Source organism: Camponotus vicinus, unplaced genomic scaffold (genome assembly GCF_025532165.1).
Source record: "Camponotus vicinus isolate PSW18456_S1 unplaced genomic scaffold, iyCamVici1.0 SCAF_5, whole genome shotgun sequence".
Classification (NCBI taxonomy): domain Eukaryota; kingdom Metazoa; phylum Arthropoda; class Insecta; order Hymenoptera; family Formicidae; genus Camponotus; species Camponotus vicinus.
Window position 1 is genome coordinate 13,278,816 of NW_028141977.1, and position 23,612 is coordinate 13,302,427.

The 23,612-nt window shown below is 28.8% G+C and overlaps 1 protein-coding gene across 1 annotated transcript in view; it reads left to right on the forward strand.

The window, feature by feature from the left end:
* The window catches only part of LOC145971965 (ras-related protein Rap1), a 32,043-nt gene extending 8,852 nt beyond the window's left edge, over nt 1–23,191 (forward strand). The window contains exons 2-4 of the mRNA XM_083100103.1: nt 15,962–16,075; nt 17,335–17,758; nt 18,406–23,191. Of these exons, the coding sequence (XP_082956229.1) occupies nt 15,978–16,075; nt 17,335–17,758; nt 18,406–18,705 (822 nt within the window). The 5' untranslated portion in view covers nt 15,962–15,977 and the 3' untranslated portion in view covers nt 18,706–23,191. The remainder of the gene's footprint in view (nt 1–15,961; nt 16,076–17,334; nt 17,759–18,405) is intronic.
* The last annotated feature ends 421 nt before the right edge of the window (nt 23,192–23,612 follow it).

Here is a 23,612-nt window from a genome sequence, read left to right on the forward strand (position 1 = left end):
CTTGAATTAATTTAATGGAATTAATAATGGAGCATATTGGTTTTCTCATAATATTATAATATTAATCTTTAATTAAATAATATTAGTCTTTAAATCATAAATAGTTGAAAATCTACAAATAATTTGCAAAATTGAACTTTAAAATAAAAAATAGATTATAGACTTTCATCTTTCTTTTATTATTGGCTAATTATTCAAGTTTTTGTAATCTAATTTTTAATAGTTGTATCTTGTTTTAGTTTAAACATTTTGTAATCTTTTTAAACACATATAAAGAAAAATTAATATATAATGAGAGAAATTACAGAAGGATTAAATTCAATTATGTCACTAATAGAATAGATTATACATAATAATTATTGATGTAATTTAATTAGTTGATCGTTATTTATCACTTACGATATTATTATTTACTGTGTGTTTTAATGCTTTAAAAAGATTTTAATATGGCTTCTTTTTCATCTCAAGTGATCAATTTTATACAGATATTCAAAGTAGAGGTATATGAATATTATATATTTACAGATAATTAAATAATTCATATGAAATATTATCTCTCACTCAACATTTTCCAACATATTTTTGAAGAGTGTTAATTTTATTTGCTGCACACGATACGAATTGATCCATTTGAATTTTTTACATGAAAATCGCGTATGTTCTCTTTTCAAACAATATTACTGTAGCAATTTATCACACACAGCGTGACAAAATTTCATCGATAAAAAATGATTGGAATAGTTTCTTTCTTTCTTGTTTTAGTATTTTTCGACCCACATCGTAAATTAAATATGAATGAAAGCGCGTTTTCAAATGTTAACAAGTACATATGACAAATCTCGTTGCGTTTGTAAAATGATGCGTATTTGAATACAAATTGTCGAATAATACGAGAAAAATAACAATATTAGATCAATAACAACAGCGATTGAATATTTTATCTCAAAAAATTGACCGAGTCATATTTTATCTATTGATTTTATTTATGGATATTCGACATTAAAAAAAAATTACGTGTATATGTAGACAAAGAGACTAAATTTATTTTGTACAAAAATACACTTGCTTTAAATTAATTTATACATTTTTATTAATATACATACTTTAAGCGAGATGCAACATTTTTATCACATTCCATCATATAAAATAGTTCCAAGTCACGTATAATACTAACACAAAATTGTTGTATATTAAAATAAGATAAATACATTACTGCGTTACATATAGCAGAGAAAATTAGCTCTCTGCAATGGAGTTTTAACGTAATGTATTTACGCTTTTCAAAGACATCGCGACATCATTCGTTAATTCTTGCGCTATCGGATTTTACGCTTTAATTAACGTTACTCAATTGGCATTTCCGTTATCGTTGCAAAAGTCGACTTCAGTGTAAGCGAGTGGATTAGATCAAACTAGTAGTGAGTTAATTATATTTTTCGATATGCAGTACCAGCGCCTGTGAGTGCGCGATTCATAGAGTTTATTGCCCGTCCGTAACCATCGTAAATGTGTGCCTGATTTTTCAAACGAGTTGCGTGTTGCGCAGTTCATAAAACCCACGAACTCTGGCCACAATATATTTTCAGTCAGCTTTTACCTCGATTAGCTCTTTCGGAATAAATTTTAGTTTACGAGAAAACGTGCTTGTCGTTTCGGATTTATGTCTCTTCTGCTTTTCTCAAATTGCACCTGATTTGCATCATGAAAATAATTGCTTTAAATTGCGTTTTTGCAATTGTTGATTAATAAATTAATCACGTCTATGTACTAAAATAATAAGGTTTCCCTTATCTAAATAGATCAATGCATATTTGCTTAATAAATAAAATGCGTCGTAAAATTTTTATTAATATAAATGTATACTTTTGATTAGCATTTGTATTTACAAAATGTATTCTTTAATTTAAGCTATTTTAAGACTAGCTATTTTAAGCTATTTTAAGATTATTTTAGGACTAGCTATTTTAAGCTATTTTAAGATTAACCATTCTTTTACAAAGTCCGATATAAAATTACAAATATTAAAAACTTTAAAATTCATTATGTTTCTTTAGTTTGTAATATAAAATAGAAAACAATGAGGAATTTTAACTTTTGTAGAAAATTAATATTAAATCGAAGAGAAATAACAAATTTTTTAATTTTATTCATGTCATCTGTAAGACACGTTAAAAAACTAGTCAAAAAAGAAAAAGAAAGAAAGAGATTCTATTGTATTATAAAAATATTATATGATAATGTTTCATAGTTATTCACAGAAGATGATTTTAATGATACTCGTTAAAAGCCCGTCTCTTACATATTTTAATATTAATCGTAATAAAATTACTTGTTAGCTTTGTTGCGAAATGGGATATAAGTGCGCATGTGTGTGAATGAATAAACTTTGTTTGAGGACATTGCATGAGACTGAACGATATAATATGTATAAAGATTAAAAGAGCGCGAAACGATGCAGAATAATAAACTGATAATTTTGCATCCACGATCTTTTTGCGCTATTGATATTTCCGTAGGAAGAATAAATGTGACAGAAAGAACAAATGGGAAAATAAGGAAAAGAAATGTTTATAATATGTAGGAAAATTAAAAAGAATAAAACATTAATTAAAAAACTATAACAAAAACAATTATTTTAATTCAATCGTTACTAATTAATCATTACTAGATGAGTACTCATATTGTTGATAACTCAAGTTCGTACGACTTATTAAATAATCATAAATTTACTATCAAAATATTTAATACATATACATGTATGTCTGTCATTAATTTAAAATATATAATTTGTAGATTAGATTTTCACAGATGAATACCAGCTTGATTACTTTCGCTCGGAAATCTAGAATGTAGTTACTGTGCATGTTATAGAACGACATTTAAATTTGCATTTAGATGAGACATATTGATTTTACTAATAAATTATCGCTTCAGTAATTTAAGCAATTAAAGCGATATTTTTTGAAATTGTTCATGTATTATATTAGATAGTAATTTTATCGTATTTTATCATAGCACTCTGTATTGCTGTATATCACACACACACATTTAGTTACAAATATATTCTTTACAAGTAGATGTGCAATAATTTAGATTGATTTCCAAAATGTGAAATTTCGATGTTTCCAAAATGATTGTTTCTGGCAATTAATGGCAAGTCTATTCGCAAGAATATTAATTTCGAATCAGTCGATAATACACAAATGGTCGTTTGCGGTCAGTTATGCAATACGTTTTCGCCGCAATCTATCTACCAGCAAATTAATTATTAGATCTAATGTTTGCTGACACGGAATTGTTTCGAGTAGCATACTAGAATATTCGTTTGCAATAGTAAATGCAAAATAGTATAATTACTATCACACGTATTCATAATATAAGTTTCTGCGTGCAACTTTTTACATAAAATACCGCCCTATAATTTATCATTCCTTTAATTGAGTATTATCTTGCATAGCGAAGATTTAATATGCGAAATTCGATTTTTCTGAATACAATTATGGCAATAGAATGAAATTATATAAGCAAATGATGAGAGAGATGTACTTAAAACTTTTTTAAAATCTTATACCATAGAATATAAAGTATATCCTCGGCAATAAGTATATAATTCAATTATAATAGTTAAAATTCTCTCCGAAAATTCTACAAAATAAATAGAAACTCTAAATATATTTTCTTTCAGAATATGTTTTATATTTATATTTCTTTTTATTAACTATCATCTCAATCATGACTGATGAAAGTTATCTGTATAATCGCTATATTTATCGATCAGCAATTTTTTCATGCCATAAATCACGATGTAAAATGCATTAAGCATATAAACGCGCAATTATCACCTATATAGTCATAGGAATACTGGTTATGAGTTGCAACGTGCTTAATGTGAGATTTATGCTTAGGAATATTTATGATTTCGAAAAGAGATGTTATGGAAATAGGTCAGCAGGAATTTGATATCTCATGAATATAGTCACCAGCGGTTGCGTATATAATATCATCCAGTCTTAAATATAAATAATTTTAGAAATTGAAGAAAGAAAGTTTTTTATATATTGTTATATTGAGAGAAATTTATTGTATGTTAACTTCACATATTATGGTTATTTTTTCTCAACATGTTTGATTATAACAATTAATATTATTATTATTATTATTATTATTATTATTATTATTATTATTATTATTATTATTATTATTATATTATGTGCTATTATTTACATTTATTTGATTTATTTTTAAAATATGATTTGCATACGGATTTTAAAAATTCGTAGAAAATTATGAAGTGGAAATAAAATTGAAATCGTATTCAAAGTGGACAATGGAGTACAATCGTGCGAGAAAAGAGCAATGGGTAGTCTCTATTGGACTGTCATAAATGTTATATTCAACGTAGAATGAAGAAGTCGATTTTAAAACGTGCAAAGTATGTTATGACATATATAAAATTATTTTTTGTAGTTATATTTATAAATAGAAAATTAATATAATAATTTATAATTTATAAATAAAAAATTAATATAATAAGTCTCGTGGGTTTACTTGGCAAATAATTTTAAATATTATGCTTGAACTTGCCTTAAATTGTATCATCTTAAATTTAAATCTTATTAAAATTAAGAACACGATGTAAAAGAGATAAAAAAGTTTAGATGTAAAATAATTAAAATAACATTGTTTGCAATGTAAAACAGACGATGAAAGATTAACAACATTAACAGAATTTGCTTTACTGGTTACATTTTAGATTTTCTAGCGAAAGAAAATACTTGTATTAAAACTTTCCTTTAACTTTCCCGGTACGACAAGCGTGTCTTAGTGTGAGAAATTTACGACAGAATCGAACTCTTCTACAGGGTAAATGTATTTTATATTCAACGCGCGAGAACTTTATTGTTTTCCCTTCGTGAGTGGATTTAGAAAATTCATCGGGAAATATCGTTTGCCCTTAGCAATATATTTGAAGTCGTTTGAGCGTTGAATATTCTCTCTGATTTAAATTCTCGTGCTCACATTTTTGTGTCACAGGTCTATCTGATTTAAAAGATTTTCTTTGCTGTGTCACAAAGTTCAAGAATCTAATTAATATTGGAGCGATTCAAAGATTGGATCTAATGAATATAGGACAAATAAAAAATTCACTGATAAAACACACAACGATAAAAAATTGCAAGAATGAATTTAGTAGAGTTTAGTACAGTTAATTTTATTCGTGAAATAAATTGAATGTAGAATATATCAAATTATATTATAGCAATGTTATGTTTACCTAAGAGAATTCCTAACACCTGTGATAAATGAAGATCGCTTGAAATTTATTTTTGTTCATTTATTGCTTGTCAGTTCCGCAAATGCTATAAACGGATCCTATTTGCTTGAATAAACATGAATGGAACACAGAACGCTTAAGTTCACGATAAATCGGGATGTGATGCGTCGGTTTTGCCAACATGAGCGCACGGGTCTCTTCCTACAAAATAATCTCTCGATTTATTCGTGGCTGCCATGCAATTTAATTCCGCGTCTGCTAACACGATTACATCATGCAATTAATCCCATATTCAGTGACGTAACATTCAATTTCCGCGAGTATTAGTGCTCGCTTTATGATGCATGTATGTGCTGCCTACATTTTTCGCATTATTGAATTTCAGCCCATTTTCTGCACCTTTGGCGAAAGCGTCGCACGTTTATCCAGTAATTCATACGAATTCGATGTTTCAAGAAATACCAAACGAGTCGACGTAAAGTTTTCTACGTAAAAAGTTGGAATCGCAAAGATTAAAGTTGTATACGATTGTGATGTATGTAACAATTATTTGAACAGTTAGAATTAATCGCGAAATTCTAAATTTAAATTTAAAATTTATTGCAAATAGATTAAGAATGTAAATTATATTCTCTTCAAAAACTAAGGCAAATCGATCTTAAGTAACCAAAGTTTTATGTTTAGTAAGCATTTCTCCTAAAATTGTAATATACATATATATTTGAGGAAACATGTATTGTATCATTTTTAAGAAATTGGAGAAAGTATAGAAAACTTTAAGAGAAAATATTAAATTTGCTTTTTCTCTCTCTCTCGTGGATATGTTTGCTTATTTCTCGATTTCGTCAGTTTTTCTGATGTCACTTTTAGCAGGTGGCATTTCCGTTCAAAAGGCATTCTTACTTTTTTACGTAAATAACATGCAGTTGTTGATCGTTTCGAGGGAATAAAGAGGTGCTCAAGTGACCCATTAATAATATCTGTAATTTATGCGATCCTACATAGAGCACTTCGTATTTATCGTATGTCACGTCGTTCGCGTTATCACGGCTTAACCTAAATACAGTCTTATACTTGGGGCCACGTTGATACTTATACTGGTGTCAGATGTTGTTTACGCTGTCGGACGTTACCCCGTTTTGTTAGTCATAGAGCATTTATCTATGTTAAACGCATTTTTTGGCATTTAATCTGTGTATCGAAACTTGTAGGGAACGAAAAAGTAACTATTCGCTAAAATGTCAAATCTTCTTGTCCCGCGTGCATTTATATGTTATGTAAGTAGGTCAGTTATAAAGGTTATTGACCCAGTTTACTTGTATGAAGCTTGGATTAATTACTTAAATCAGATTCCTCGCCACAAAGATGCACTTTTGAGGCTTTAATAAAATCGTGACAGAAAAGCTGATGTATATAGAATTCTTTTCGTCTGCTTGAAAAGCGAGGGAGTTTTGCGAATCAAAATTTTGCGACTGTAACACAGGTCATAATTTATTGAAAAAAACTTTCTCTTTTTTAAACTTGCTCTTCAAATTATAATTATATATATTATGATTATATGTATAAAATTTTGGGCGATTGTTACAATTAAAAATCATTAAATTCAAAAAGAATTAATTATATCTTTGTCATATATATTATATAATGTAAAAGCTCGTATCGTAATCTATGCCATAAATTTAATTTTAAAAGCTAAGAAGCTTCCGTAAAGCTTTAGAGATTTATGAGAGATTAAAATACAATTGGCTCGAATGTGCGGATGCAAAATGGCACACTGAGCTGAATAGATATATATATCTATTTTCTCTTTTTCATCTTGACATGCAGGAAGTTTACTGATTTTATCGATCAGTTCGCAGTCCAATCGGGGCAGCGAGGACATTATTCTACTTTTGGTGGTGGTATTTCGGTGATGTTAGTTCTGTTCCTGATTATGATGGTAGTAGTGAAGCCATTGACCGCATCTCTGGTTTTAATGTTAATAGCACGGACCAAGTGTATTTCTTCTTTTTGAAACGGAATGCCCTGGTTTTCTTTACAAACTGACTTTTATAAATTTCTTTGTCGACTTTTTTATACGTGATAATCGAAATAGCTTTTCCACTACTATAATTCACGACGGTGTTTTGGATGTCTGATAGTGGAAACCTGCAATATATGTCGGCGTTATCTCGAACGGATTTACGGGAAATTATTTGATCAAATTAATTGTTCCAAGAATTGATTATGTGTAAGATATCACATGGTTAGTAGAAAATACCGTACAATTTATACCAAATGTAATAAACGGAACGTAATAAATTATTTTTGTAATTAATATAATAAAATTAATTTTTGTTATATTTTATTAATATTTTGCAGATATATTTTGCAACCGTAAAATAAAAAAATTACAATATATGCAATGATTAGCATTTATAAATATTAGCATATGCAAATTTAATATTAGCAAATAAAATTATACATCATGCCAATGTTAATAATGCCTCACGTTAAAATAAATATTACTCTTATTAGATAAAAGATTCAAATATTCAAATATTCTGTAAATATTTGAATATAAATTATATATTCTGTAAATATTTGAATATGATTTGAACAATACTACTAGAAATGCATTAAAAATAACGAAATTTTACATATGTTTTAATAAATTTTAATTTTAATTGTTGCAAATTCGTTTCAGTTTGTGTTGTCTTATTAGTGTTTGTACAAATATGTTTAGTTTTTGTGTAAAGAGTAATAAAATATATATAATATAAATATACATATATATTTTAATTGTCGCAAAGATATATTTATTTAAAAATTTAATATTTGATAAAACTACTGCAATTTCCTGTTATATTCACTTATTCAGTTGAAAGGTTTGAAATTCTGCCCTAAATTCACAATAATCTCGAACTTCTCCAAACATCAATACTAAAAGTTTCCAATAATTCTAAGTATCGATTCGATAATTTTGCGCATTTGCAACGTTATCGCACACAATGTATAGCTTCAGAATTTTCATAGTCGACATGTTCCTCAAATCCTAAAAATCCTAAAAAATCCCGCTTTAAAATTGCTCACGGGAGTTTTCATGCGCAGTGAATTGCACAGGGGGTTGCGAAATCCATGATAGTCGTATCTCACGCACGTATTCGCGAATTGATCGTATGCGAAAGGTTAGTGAATTTTCGTGCGCGCACTAAACACACATAAAGATATACTCGTATAAAGAGGCACATAGATACAGGACGATTGGACATTACGAACGATCGTGACATAGCTACGACAAACGTACATGTCTATGTAAAATGGAGCAACGACCGGCTCCGTGCTGTCGGGTTTCGTCGTACTGCACCGATCCAGTTTACACGGACGACGACGATTACCACGAGACGACGACCGACATCGACGATCGTCGTCATCGTCGTCGTTGTCGATGCGATTCGATTCTCCCTCGTTTCCTCCTGGCTTCTTGCCCCTTTTTCCTACTTTAGAAGACTTCGGCGCCCCGTTGCGTACAATGTGCGGATGTCAGCATCTCCTTTCCGTTATCATCTTATTTCGTTCATCTACAGCCTCGTCATCGGTCTTTTCGTCGAGCTGTATGCAGGCATGTTCTTGTCATTGTCAACGAAGTCACGTTCTCGCAATGTATTATGTTCCGTTGTCAACGAGATAATATTTGTCCATATGATAGCTTATTAATACAATAGCTTATGAACACAACGTGAATTAAATCAAATTATATCAAATAATTAGATCAAATTATAATTCATAATTAGGTCAAATTATAATTCGTAAATCTATATGATTTAGAACTTTTTAAAGTAAGATATTTAAAAGAACTTGTTTCTTTTAATCAGCAATATATTTTTTTTATACAAACAAAATTATAAACTTCTTTTTATAAATAATTATAGCGATGATACTGACAATTTTTATATTAAATATTTATATTAACTTTTATATTATAATTTTTACATTAATTTTTATATTCGTTTATACAAAAAAAGAAAAATTGGCTACACTACTGTTGATGTATCTGTGTAACTATATATGAATTTATGGAATTGACATTATAAATTAATAATATCAATTATTACAAATTTTACAGTTATATATTTTCTTTTCTTTAATATTATTTATTTAAAGATTATTTGGAACTTATTGTACTTTTGCGAAATGAAGATAAAACTCAATTTTAATGTTTTGCATGATTTTCAATATTAATATATATTGAATATTATATTTATCATGCATATATTGACTATTATATTTATCATGCTCTGTATCACAAGCTATCGAGTAATTTTATATAGAATATGTACATAATTCACTTGTGATTAAAACTGCACTAATGCAAATTATATTTGATGCGTACTGCTGATACGCCGTATTACCCATCTGTACATTCTTGCACTTGATTATAACTTGATGTAGAAACTAATTGAAGCTGTGCGCAATATGCTCCATTAAATATCATATATTTCAACTAAATTTCAACTAAAAGCTTCAACAACTGTATTTTATGTAAACTATGTGTACTATGTTTTGATTCTTTTTGATTCATCATGTTATAAATTATTCCGAAATATGCTAAAAAAATTGATCAAAAGAGAAATTTATTCAATTATTTTTAGTAGAATATGTATTTGTCTCGTCATAAAATTAAATCCAAATTAAATCCAAATTCTTTATTATATGATTGTTTTTTTATATCACCAGTTGATTAAATTTTCTTTCATAAATTATCAACGTAAACGGTTAACACTGCCGGAGATGTTGCGTTTTCGTTATACGCTGAGTATGACGAAAGGTTACATCTAGGGTTTAGACCCTGGAGATCCCTTAAGGGATCACAAGGTAAACGTATGAACTCAGCAACTTGTGAAAAACTATGGTTGAGAGAGAAAGAGAGGGAAAATGAAAAAGAAAGAAAGAGAGAGAGAGAGAGAACAGAAGAAAGAAAAAATAGAGGGAAAGAAAGAATCTCTAGAGATATCAAAAAACTTCTTTCGACATACTCATTCTGGTATCTATCAATTATAATTTGTAAGAGTAATTGTAAAAATAATTTTGCGTAGATTATTATAAATTATAAAGTTTAATTATTATAAATTTTAAAGAGTTAGAGATTACTATAAATTTTAAAGAGTTATAGAGAAAATCAATAAAATTTTGAGAAATAACAATGATGAGTAAACTTGGCATATACATTTTTCTTGCTAATTTTCTTTATTGAAATTTTGAATTAAAAAGATACGCATCAAGATATGTAATATAAAATTCTGAAGTGACATGGAAAATATTGAAAAAATATATATTTATAGAAAAAAAAACAAATTACTAAATTTATTTCGTAGGATGATTTAGAATGTAAAAATAATACCTTTTAAACGTCATTGTAGTTAATTTGCTTGTGGAAATAAAGCATTTTTTGAGCATTTTTGTTAAGTTTAAATAACATTTATGTTAAAAATTATTCGCTTTATATATCGTTGTAAAATAAAGTTTGTACATACGAGAAAACCTTTTCTGTATATACAGATATAAAAAAATTTTATAAACTATATTTATTAAAAACAGTTTTATTTGTAAAAATATTTTACAATTTAAAAAAAATGCTTTTTTCTATATTTCTGGTTTAGAAATTAAACATAAATTTTAACATGTATTTGTTTTAAAAATGAAATGGTTTAGAAACTGAAATACTTTTGATGATATAACAAGTCGCTCTAAGTTATATAATCGATTGATTAGTTTCCCTCTTCAAACAAATAAAATATCACGAACTTGTTGCTCGAGAAATGTTGTGCGAGACGAAGCAGGTTTTGTTACAAAACATTGGACAGTTACAATCAATTTGTACATTTTATGTAACTTTCTTTTTGTTATTCAAATTGTGCCGACTCATCACTTTCATTTTAATCAGAAAACTAAAGTCTATTGAAAATGGCTTTGTATTTTTGCGATGATATGAATATTTATATACATTCTGGAAAGCAATTTCCTTAATTGAAGACATCTACCTATAAAACAATTTTAAAAGTAATGATAAATATCTATCCTAATATAAGACTGATAATGATAATGAAATCAATTTTGTTTCTTTTTTTTAATTACTGTGAATTCTTTATGAATACTACTTTTATTTATTAAATTAATCGAAATTGATAAAAAAATCTCTCTCTCTCTCTCTCTCTCTCTAAGTGATCTTAGTATTAATATTGTTTATAAAAAAAGATTGTTTGAAATATGATTTATGATCGTTGTTGATTAATTTTCAAAACTTGAAAATGCTTATTATTATTACCGCTAAGAGAAATTTGAGAAATATAAAATTGTTGCATTTAAATGAGAGGAGAGAGGCGAAACACTCAAAGTACAATTGCCCACGCAATGGTTCACCTAACAAGTAAGAAGTCGCATCGGACTAGAGGATTAACCTATATCACTCTTAAAGTCCCTGAAGTACAATCCGACGGAAATATACACAGTCGAGCTTTTGGTACTTTACGATTTTGTGATCTGTCGTGCGAACTGTTTATGGTAAATCGTCGGTGAAACTAAAATAAAAATAAAAATAAAAATAAAAATCACAAAAAAAAATCACAAAAAAGGGAGTCATATCAGAACAAGCCTATCTCCAAAAGTAAACTTATGTATCGGATATTTCCGTATCATCTCCGGAAATGTTTCGCAATTTTATATTGACGTGAAAATAACGTATTATATATATATTAGTTATTTTAAAGCGTATTTTTTATGGCATTCTAAATATATATTTTTTTAATACAAACATGCATTATGAAAAGTTATGACAATTAATTATCGTTGGTTTTTTATGAATTTGTAACTATTTAATAATACTATATATAAGTAAAAATACAATGAGCTTGTTCTTTAATATTAAATCGAAATGTTTTGCGAAATTTGGATTAAAAGACCCTCTCTTTCAATAAGCAAGGAATATTAAATAATTAACAAAGATTCATTTAAAAAATTACGATACATAAATGTTATGTAAAGTATTATCGCTTTTACGTCATTGTGTGCTAATTATATAAAATGAACGTTTACCCGCATTACTTTCCGAAATAATTTGAATATCGATCCACGACATCTCTTTCTCTCTCTCTTTCTCTCACCCGCTTTCGCATAATGTTTTGCAATACCCGCACGCAAAATTTACATCTTCGCAGTGAAGAAAAGACACCGTATAGAATTTTTCGCTCATGCTCTGCATGTAATGAAATAAAAATACTCCGATATTCATGGGACAAGATTTATTCGCCTGACAAATCCCTCGTTAACGTCGTCTATAATTAAAACACAGCGATGGGATATTTTGGTGAGAACGATGCAACCTGCATAAATCTCTCTAAGCTAGATCAGTTCTATGGACTTGGAACGCACAATTTGATTATGATGATGAAATCATAACGATATTACCGCTTATCCTCTTTTATGCTTTTGCAGTTTTGCAATTATCATATTGATGTTAATTTCCGTGTCGTATATATAGAAATATTTTTTTACTATACAAAAGATGCATTGTAAAAATTATTTCGTTATGTAAAATTAAACGCTATATGATAATATTTGATAGTGATAATTAATAATTATAGAGTTGTAAAAAATATTTCATGAAAATTATTGATAAAATTATACAATTTTTTAATCGAATAGCAAGTGATTTTCTCTCACTCATATAAATTTTATTTCAAGTAATTTTAATAGATACATTAATATATTATTTTCATATAAATAACATTTATATAATATATACACAATATGAAAATCGATATAAAAATTATATAAAGTATATTTTTTTAATAGAATAAAATAAAATAAAAAGTTATAAAAGTTTATGTGAAAATTTAAATCTGTCATCCCAGTACATTAATTGCAATTATTAGTATTTAATTAAATTAAAGTAAAATTAAAGTAAAATTAAATTAAAGTAAAATTAGTATTTAATTATAGAGCAAAATGTAAAAGTTGCGACTTATGAAATTCTAATCAGTGTATCACATAATGTAAATAATTAAATATATTTTTCATGCACTAAGAAATATTTAACACATTTTATGCCATCAATGTGTGACTTGAAAACTATTGAATAGCTTTGGTATAGAAAAAAGAAGATTGCGGACGTCCAAGAATTCTTGTAATTTCTTCTCTCGATCCGGAGGATTTCCGGATGATAAATTCTGGCGTTTCATAGGTCGAACAACTGTTGCGAAGATTGGAACGAGAGTATCATTTGTCTTTGCAGACACATATTGACGAGACATTATAGATCGTGTTTGATTTTTTGTTCTCTTTTCTTCGATTATTTTCTTCTCTTTTCTTCGATTATTATCTAATTTTTTTAAGATTGTTTGAAAGATAATTATAGAAAAATCCAAATACATTATAATGAATAAATAAATAAATAAATATATTTTATTTTTATATATTGCATATATTTATTTTTATACATGGCATATATTTTATAATATGTCATATAATAAAAAGAAATACGTATATAAAAAAAAATAAACGTGAATTTAACAAAAGTTGAAAATATTTACATATAAAAGCAAGCTCTGTTGTAGAATTGATCAAAAAATATTCATTGACAATTGGGAAAAATGTTAGTGGACGATTCAATAATATTAGTGATATTTTTAGTTTGTCGCGTAGCAGTTATCACGATACTATCGATCGTTTCCCTTCCTAGTAAAGATAGCAGACTCATGCTCGCGTATATTAGACGAGTTATCTCAATGGGAAATTACGTTATTGATCCATGATAAATGTCGATAAAATCCGGTTTACGTGTTTATTCAGGACAGAACGAGCTGTTCTGAGCGATATTGAAAAATGTAATGTGTGTGTCGCTTTCCAACAAGAGAAAAGAAAAACGCCTACGAGCGACGTCCCCAGATGCGTCTCTTTTCGATATTAAGATCATGATGCTTTGTGGATTAATAAAGAATGAGGATTTAAAAAGTAGTTGAGATTTTGTGATAAAGATTAATGAGCGGAATAACGAAGTTATTATGAGGTGAAAGAATCTATCACCTTAGTCTGGAGATATTTTATGACCAAAAAAAGTGCAATATTATACACTTATAAAATAATATGAATTTATTATTTTATATATTATTATAATGTATACAGAGTAATTGTTATATATATATATATATATATATATATATATATATATTATATAACAATTATATATATATATATATATATACATACATAAATATCTGAAATACATATACGTATATATCATGGACAAAATAGTCGATGAAAACTTCAAGATGAAGAATATTTCAGTCACATTGCACTTTATCTGACTTTGCACTCTCTGTAATATTTTACATGACCGCGGTTTTATGTCTTCTTTTATTCTCCGAATAAATTTTAGATCCCGACAAATGTAAAGACAGAGGATAGACAAGAGACGAGGGTCTGCTTTCAGTGTTTCTGTGAGACTCTTGATTGCTTCCTTAATCAGTGCCTGGTCCTCTAGTCGAAGAGTAGTGTGGAGGTGATCGCAGGATAAAAAGAGGCTCTCATACAAAATAAATATAAACGTGCTACGCTTTATACGTTGAACACGTACATTCGATTATTTAGGGTGGCAGCTTAAGCCATCTCCCTGTGCTGCGGCTATTCAATAAACTTCGTAACGGCACAAAAGATTAACGACGTAAAGCGAGAGAAAGATCGCCTAAAGCGCTGTTTCGTGGCTTATACTTGGCGGGAAATGAATTTACCGTGGGGCATATATCTCGTAGCAAGATTGCGAGCATACTTGAGTGAATTCTTTGATGTCGGTGCTGTATCATTTTAAAATTAACTGCATTGCAAAAGAAAAGTAGTAATCGGTCGTTATTAAATCAACGATCTTACCGACTCTATGTTCTTCGCGTTTTTAAGATTGCAATTTTAATTTATATGTCTTATCTCTGTAAACATACAAAAGTACAATTGAACAACAAATTTTTTAAAAATATTTAAAAAATTATATTTTAAATAGTCTTAAAAAGAATCGTTGATATTAAATACAATAAATTTTAAATTGAGTTTGTCTTAACATATCAATAATATTATTAAACATGTATCGATTGATATTCGATACAATATTTGCGATTAACTAAGCGATTATCGACAGCAAAATTCTATTCATTCGTATATCAATTGAATGTATGAAAAGACCGACCATTCGCTATAGTGAGTCTTTCTCTCATTGCTTTATGATGCAAATATGCATAATCGAAATGGAAACATTGGACACAATATCATAAAGATTGGCATTTATAAGAAAATATTGATTATATATTTTCCATATTCAAGTCTTGTAAAGAATTTAGAAAATATACGTATATATTCATATATCGATTTTTTAATCTTATTTTCGTTCTCTCTTATAAAGTTAATAAAAGTAGAGAAATGACAAAACTCGGTTATCTCAACACATTTTTATTAACTTTTCTTTGCCTGGAGATATTTTCCAATCTTTAATAAGTTTTTGGGAAAAAAATCGAGTCAATGAATAAGAAAAATGAGAAAACTTACAATGCGTATTTTTTGATATAAGAATTAAGAAATTAAAATATTTATTAATCTTCATAATTTTTATGCAGTAGTTGAGAAATGAAGGTTTTATGTATTGTACGTACAAATTTTTATCGCCAGAAATTCCACGGCACAAATGATGAAAGGCCGTCATCAGTTTCGCCGTCGCTTCAGTTTGCAACCTTCGGCGCATTTAAAAGAAGAACAGGAAGATGGAACAACAAAGAATGTCAGGTAATGAGAAAGAGTTTCTGTCACAATTTTTATTTTTTACTGCGTTCATCAACCTGTAATCATTAATCATTAATTTTAAAGATCAAATCATTAATTTTAAGACTGCTCAGCCATTCTTCTACTGACTAACTTCAAGTAATAAAAAATTTAAAATCTGTTCCCAAGCAAGATAATATTATTTTTAATATTTTTGATATTAATCGATATAACTATCTATTACATTCATATAAGAATCACTGGAATTGCAATTATAATCAACATATCACGAGTCATCTTTAGGAAGAAAAGTCTCATGACGTGATAGAACCAATATTAATCTTTTTATTCCTTTGAAAGAGAAGAGTCATCTTCTCTCCGGACGCGTTCTTTGAAGCAGCATGCAGATACAGTGTATTCGATTTTCGATATTATATCTGCTCGGTACCTGACGTAAACTTAAAGTCTCAACACGAGATGCTATTCGCGTTCGAAGTAATAAGTCGTAGGCCGGAAAAATTGCTTTCAGCATGAAATCCCTCTTGGGCGCTCGGGTGTACGATACATCTTGCTTTTTTTCTGTACTCTCCTTTTCATTATCATCCATTTCTCGTGACTAGCTCTCAGGTTTTAGTCCGCGTTTTAATTTCGAAATGAATCTGCGCGAAAAGGATAGCTCGCTCTTCCGCTTTTGTATGCCCGATAATAACTATATCTGACTTCTTCTAATAAGCGCAGATGATTACGAAGAGACGAAGATATTTAGAGGTAGCTGCTGCTATTTGGTGCATGTAAAAGCGAAAATACTGTGTATGGCCTCGTCCTTCATAAGAGGCATTCTCTTGCATCGATAGCGCCACGAATTCAGGACACTCTATACAAAACTGTGGTATTCAATAACATGTGTTTCCTTGCATTACGAATCCTTCGCGTTCATTAGCACAGCATTCTCCTCCTTGGATGATTGTCTTTCTTAAACGGAGAATATGGTTATCTCTTCATTTCCGCTATCGTATCGCGAAAGAGATTGTATCGTTTCCGTTAATAACAATATCTTTCATAACAATTCCTCTCGTATCTCATAATGTGTGCAGCGATTTATATCTATTAGAGGGGTATATTTGAATACATGTTGTAAATGAAAAATGATGACAAGACACTTTCACATAAATCTATTATCATATATTGTATAATATTGCTTGAAACTTAACGTTTTAAAATATTGATATTAATGTATCAAAATAAAATGTGAGTCGATAAAAAAGAATATGTTAATGTTTCAGGAACGACAGATTGTCGGAATCGGACAGCGGTGGTGGAAAATCGGCCGAGAGTTCGATTCGGCATAAGATCGTGATGATGGGCGCAGCGAAAGTCGGCAAGTCAGCAATAATTAACCAGTTTCTTTACAGTACATTCACGCCAAAGTACAAGCGCACCGTCGAGGAGATGCATCACGGTGATTTCAATGTTTCCGGGATCCAATTGACTCTCGACATTCTAGACACATCCGGTTCGTACGAGTTTCCAGCAATGAGAGATTTGTCGATCAAATCAGCTGATGCCTTCGTTCTGGTTTACGACGTCAACGATTCTAATACGTTTCTCGAGGTGAAGACCCTCAGGGCTCAGATACTCAGCACAAAAGGAGCCGTCCCTATAGTAGTTGTTGGTAACAAGATCGATCTCGTAGAAACGGAGCAGGAGGTGAGTCTTGACGACAATAAGATGATCGTCGAGTTCAATTTTTTCTGGAATTTTCAGAGGATTTTGAACACAGTTTCTCCGTTTTCAAAAAAGATTATTAAGTAATTGATTAAGATATTAAGTAATTGATAAAATATTATTAAGTATTGCATTCACTCAATTTGAGAAAATTTATCATATTTCTTGAAATTATAAAATCTTTTATAACATTGGAAAAAAAGAAACTTATCTTATTATGTTATTCTGGAGATTTATATCCCAATATCTAAATCTAATTAGAACACACAATAAAGATTGTGCGAACTTCATAAATTATAATCATGAATCCAAAATCACAGAAATAAGAAAATATGCGTGAAATACGAAGATTGTGCATAGAAATATCTGTAAATCTAATAAGTAGAGTACATGTGCAAATAATATTTAAAGATATTAATGAGCCTAGAATCTAAAAATTCAAACAAAAATTCAAATTTCTTTCCACGTAATAAATGTTTAAACATAAAAATATATTTAACAACAAATTTTGAAGTTAAACTTAAAGTGTATATAATAATAAAAATTGCATACATATTAAAAAATTGAATAAAATTGATATTGATCTATATAATAAATTAATGTTATAATGAGATGAAAATAAATTACAGGTGGAGACCGAGAGCACGAGAGAATTAGTAACCATGAAATGGGAAAACGGCTTCGTGGAAGTGTCCGCAAAGGAAAACCTAAATATCTCTCAAGTATTTAAAGAGCTTCTCATCCAAGCCAAGCTGAAGTATAATCTAAGCCCGGCGCTGCAACGTCGCCGTCGGCAGTCCCTGCCACCTCCACAGCATCTGAATTCGCGCAGCAGCAGCACTCACGTGCCATCGCCAGCTCAGCTTCAACATTTGCAACAGATTCGCGAACGCTCTGATTCCAAAAGGAATTCTTGCATTTTGTCGTAAAGCGAAATCTTTGCTGATATCGTCGCGATAAATTTCCCCTGACGATTCCACGTATACCGAATCGATTGGCGTCCAATCTGAGAATTATCAAGCATGACAGATGACAGATTAAATGACCCGTATGAGGTTTTATTTATGGATACGATAGGCTATGGTACGATATCGATTATTTACGAGATTTCAATAATTCGTACAACGCCATGAAAAAACGTGATGATTCGGTATTTTGCCCATCAAATATGAATCGCAAAATATTTAAGCGAGCCTAAAAAACGCGCACATGTTCGGAAAAGTTTTGCTCTGATATCATTATTTTTAAATATATATTCTACATAAGTAATCAAAATTTAATAAAAACAGCATATTCCATGCTATATAAAAATATAAACTACTGAGTAACGTAAAATATAAACTATAAATTACTGAGAATTTTTCTTTCAAATATATAGAATAATAAATATATATTATTAAAGATTACTTTGTATATGATTAATTGAAAAATATTAAATCTTACTATATTTATAATTTTTCATACATATATTAAAATTAAAAAATTTTGAATTTTGAAATACGCTATTTCTCCAATTTTTGGATCTTTAGATTTGCAATATTTTCAATAATTATACATGAGTTACATTTGTTTAATTAAAGAAAATCATGTTGCAAAACTTTCTCTGATGTGTGCGAAAACAGGATCTTGTCTCATACACAAAGTAGTTTAGAAAATAATATTCTAAATATTTAATTAAAATATTAAAATGCAACTGTGTCCAGTTTTTTCGTTTAATCTATGTGAATACATTCGTCAATTTGATGGAAACAATATACATAAGACGTGAACAAAATGTAACAAGCTGATAGCAGTAATGTAAGTAATAAAAAAAGTCACACAAGTCTCTATATATCGCTTCATTCAATTTTGTAATAACTATCCGCTCGGATAGTGAACAATTTTAAAGAGTCAATTTCTATTACGGTATCACGCAAACAGAGCGTTATTTGTTTCTTCGAACGCGAAGAATATTTCATAAAACTGTAGATATACTAGATATTCTATTAGTAACTTTTGCAACTTACTGTAAGCAATTTCTCTACTTGCCGTAAATACGAGACAGATTGATAGCGATTATGAAGCAGACTTTAAAAAGATCGATTAAAGAAATTAAAGATGGTGCAAGATTAAAATACCCTTTTCATATTCTATAAACTAAAAATTAAGATTTCATGAAATTTTTTGGAAGAAAGTATTAACTTCCAATATGTAGAACATCAAAAATATAAGAGATGTTTTTTGTTACTATACACTTATATGTGCATTAAGATATATTAACAAGACTTTCTAATAAATAACTTCAAACCATCTTTCTTCCATATTGTCTTTTGACTGTAATCGGAACAATGATCTAAATGAACCAATAGTTATGCGTTCGTCTATATATATCGGATTTATATCAAGATAATAATAAAATAATTCCGAATTATATCTAATTAAATAATTTTATTATTACACATACATTTGAATATCATATTTCAGGGTTACTTCACACTGCCCGATCTTTTATTATCATGAATTATACGTATACATTGTAAAAAATCAAGGAGATAATATTACAAAACTTATCAACTTTCTATATAGTTATACATATATAATAAGAATTGGTTCTTATCTCCTTATTTTTTGTATGAATATATAAAATATATGTATATTTTGTTAGAACTTATCATATATATTATCGCTAACACAAAATATTTACTTGCAATATCAGCAAAGTGATAACAGTAAAGAAGAGAATGAGAAAAAATGTCGCAGTATTATACAAAGATTGATATAAACTTTCGCGTCACTTTACGACCAGTTCAATCAAGTTCTTCTATTAATAATTGGAAAACGAACAAAGTATTCTATTTATAAGTATTCTATGAGACATTATACGTTTCAAATACTTGTAGCCTCTCTGAGCATGCTAAATATATAAAATAACTACAAAATCTATATTGTCTCGAATTCACGTATTAAGCGTAAATCTTATGACATTCCATGTGTCGTTATAGTTATTATGACAACAAGACAGTCCTTCAGCTACTGTTCATACCAAAATTTCGAGAAGAAAGTTTAATGTAAATACTGTACTGTCCATATTGTACTTCACTTTCAAACTGTAAGAGCGAAGAACAATAGTAACACGTAGAATATAGGATCTTTTTAAATAGATATTCGATAAATATGTACGGAAATATATATGCATCTTATAAATTAAACATGGTTGTTTAAATAAAAAATGTGAGAATCATTAGAGTAATTTGGTAGAGAGTTGATAAAATTAATACTTGTGTAATACATTTCTTTTTCAAATTCTCTAGACTATCATTACGGAGGCATAAAGAATGATTCTTTCTGGTTATTAATATTTAAATACATGTTAGATACATACAGATTTGTATTATGTGTTATTCTCTCTTTTCTGGTGTGTAATTATGTGGATTGTCTATTAAATATTATTTTTAACATTGTTTTATTATTAGGAATTTTTTAATTATGTATTGCTAATTATAAACAGAGGTAGCAATTTCTTATCTTTAGTTTTTTTATTGAAAATTCTAACGAGTACTGTTATGAACTAAAAATCGCTGTAAAAATAAATGAGCAAGCTTTTAAAGTGACACTTAATTTTTCAACGTTGCATGTACAAATTAAAAAGTAAGGATTTTTTATTTGCAAGATTTATCTCACTACGTATATGATTTTATTGCTAATTTTATTTATATTTTAACTATTTTTTTTCAAAACATTAAATATCTAAATAATATAAAATTGTAACGTTGATGTACACATACATATAATGCTACTTTTAAATTCACTTTGAATTTAATTTTATACAAATATATATGATTAAGTATTTTAATATAACTTTAGTATATAAATTATACGTATATTATACATATATATGTGTGTCACTGATTTCTTAGTGTACTACTATAAGAACTAATATACAGGGTGTTCAGAAATTCAATCGACAAATTTTCAGAGATTGTCGGGGGCACCATAAGAATCATTTTTTGCAAATGAATCTGGAGTCGGAAATGTATCATTACATCGCTACGGCATACGGAGTGTTCGAAAGAATCGGGACCTCGAAATATCACAAAAAATAGAAGTTTTACAAAAAATTGTTTCAAACAAAAGTTGTGTGTAAAAAGATCTATTTACTGGCGCCATGTGTTTGACTTTGGATGACGTCGCCAAGGTCACGACAAGGCCACCTTGAATTTTTCAAATGGAACCCTCCACTTTTTATTGCATATTAGAAATCAGAAATAAAATACTTTATTTTCTAGATGATGATTTCAATTGGATACGTGTTTTAACAACAGTGCACAACAGTACTGTTTGGAGTACAAACTCAAGTCTACAAAAAATGAAGATTTTTATTTGCTCGAATGTCTGTAATAAAAAATGGCCCAAAATATCATACGCATCGGTCAGTTATAAAAGTAGATCTACCATCATTTATCACTTCTACCTTCATTCGCGGATAATAATACGATAGCTACAGTCGTCGACTTATCAGAAAAAATTTTATAACTTCAATAACTTCGAAACGGCTTACTTAAAGTTGGTAAAATTAGTGCTTTGAAAAGGTCTCGAGAAGGGTTACAAGAATATGCAATAAAAAGTGGAGGGTTCCATTTCAAAAATTCAAGGTGGCCTTGTCGTGACCTCGGCGACGCCATCCAAGGTCAAACACATGGCGCTAGTAAATAGACCATTTTATACCCTACAACTTTTGTTTGAAACAATTTTTTGTAAAACTTCTATTTTTTGTGATATTTCGAGGTCCCGACTCTTTCGAACACTCCGTATACCGTAGCGATGTAATGACACGTTTCCGACCCCAGGTTTATTTGCAAAAAATGATTCTTATGGCCCCCGACAATCTCTGAAAATTTGTCGATTGAATTTCCGAACACCCTGTATATAGTTTATAAGTTTCAACTAGTCTAATTATTTATGTAGAAAATGATAATTTGAAAAAATTATTGTTTCAAGAAAATATTTCTCTGATTCTATTTTTGCTATTTCTTTTGACAAAATTTATTGCCAACACAGAAACGCACTGATAATAAAAACAAAATTGTATATATAACATGAATATATTATTTTCTTATAAACATTATAAAGCATATTCTTCCATAAGCGCAGCTTTATGAAAAAAAAGAAACATAAATTAGAAAAGTATATAAGTATATAATGTTTAAATTAATTATGTATGTGATCATAGCCGATTTATTTTATAATATAATAATATATGTAACTGCAGCCTCCGTTGTCCGAATAAATTATATGGCAACAAATACTAAAGTTAAACATTTAACTTTGTATTATTGCGGATTAATAAATAAAATGTGTAATACTATAAGAAATAAGATCTGCTTTTTACAAGTTTCTTTTTTTCTGTAACAAAATCAAACTTTTCCGTTGAATTAGACAAAATTAATGTTGTTACGTCGGATTGAGAGAGAGAAAGAGAGGGAGAGAGAGAGAGAGAGAGAGAGAGAGAGAGAGAGAGAGAAAGAGAGACTTAACGTTTTTTATAAAAAAAATATTATTTGATGAATTTCTCAGGATTCTGAATCTTTGGTCTTTTGATTATGTCAAGAATGACATGGTTCTTGTGTCATTTGATTGAAAATGTAGAACCCGCATCATTAAAGATATTACATATGCATTACATTTTTGTTGATAGAATCTGTATATTATTATATTATATTTGTGTCGGAGCGGAGATTGTTGGGAGAAAAAACTGTTCATTACAAGCTCCTCTTTTTATATCTGGCTCCTCTTTTTATATTCGGGCTATTTTTTCGGCGTACTTTGAGTTCGATTAGATTTTTTACGATATAATTAT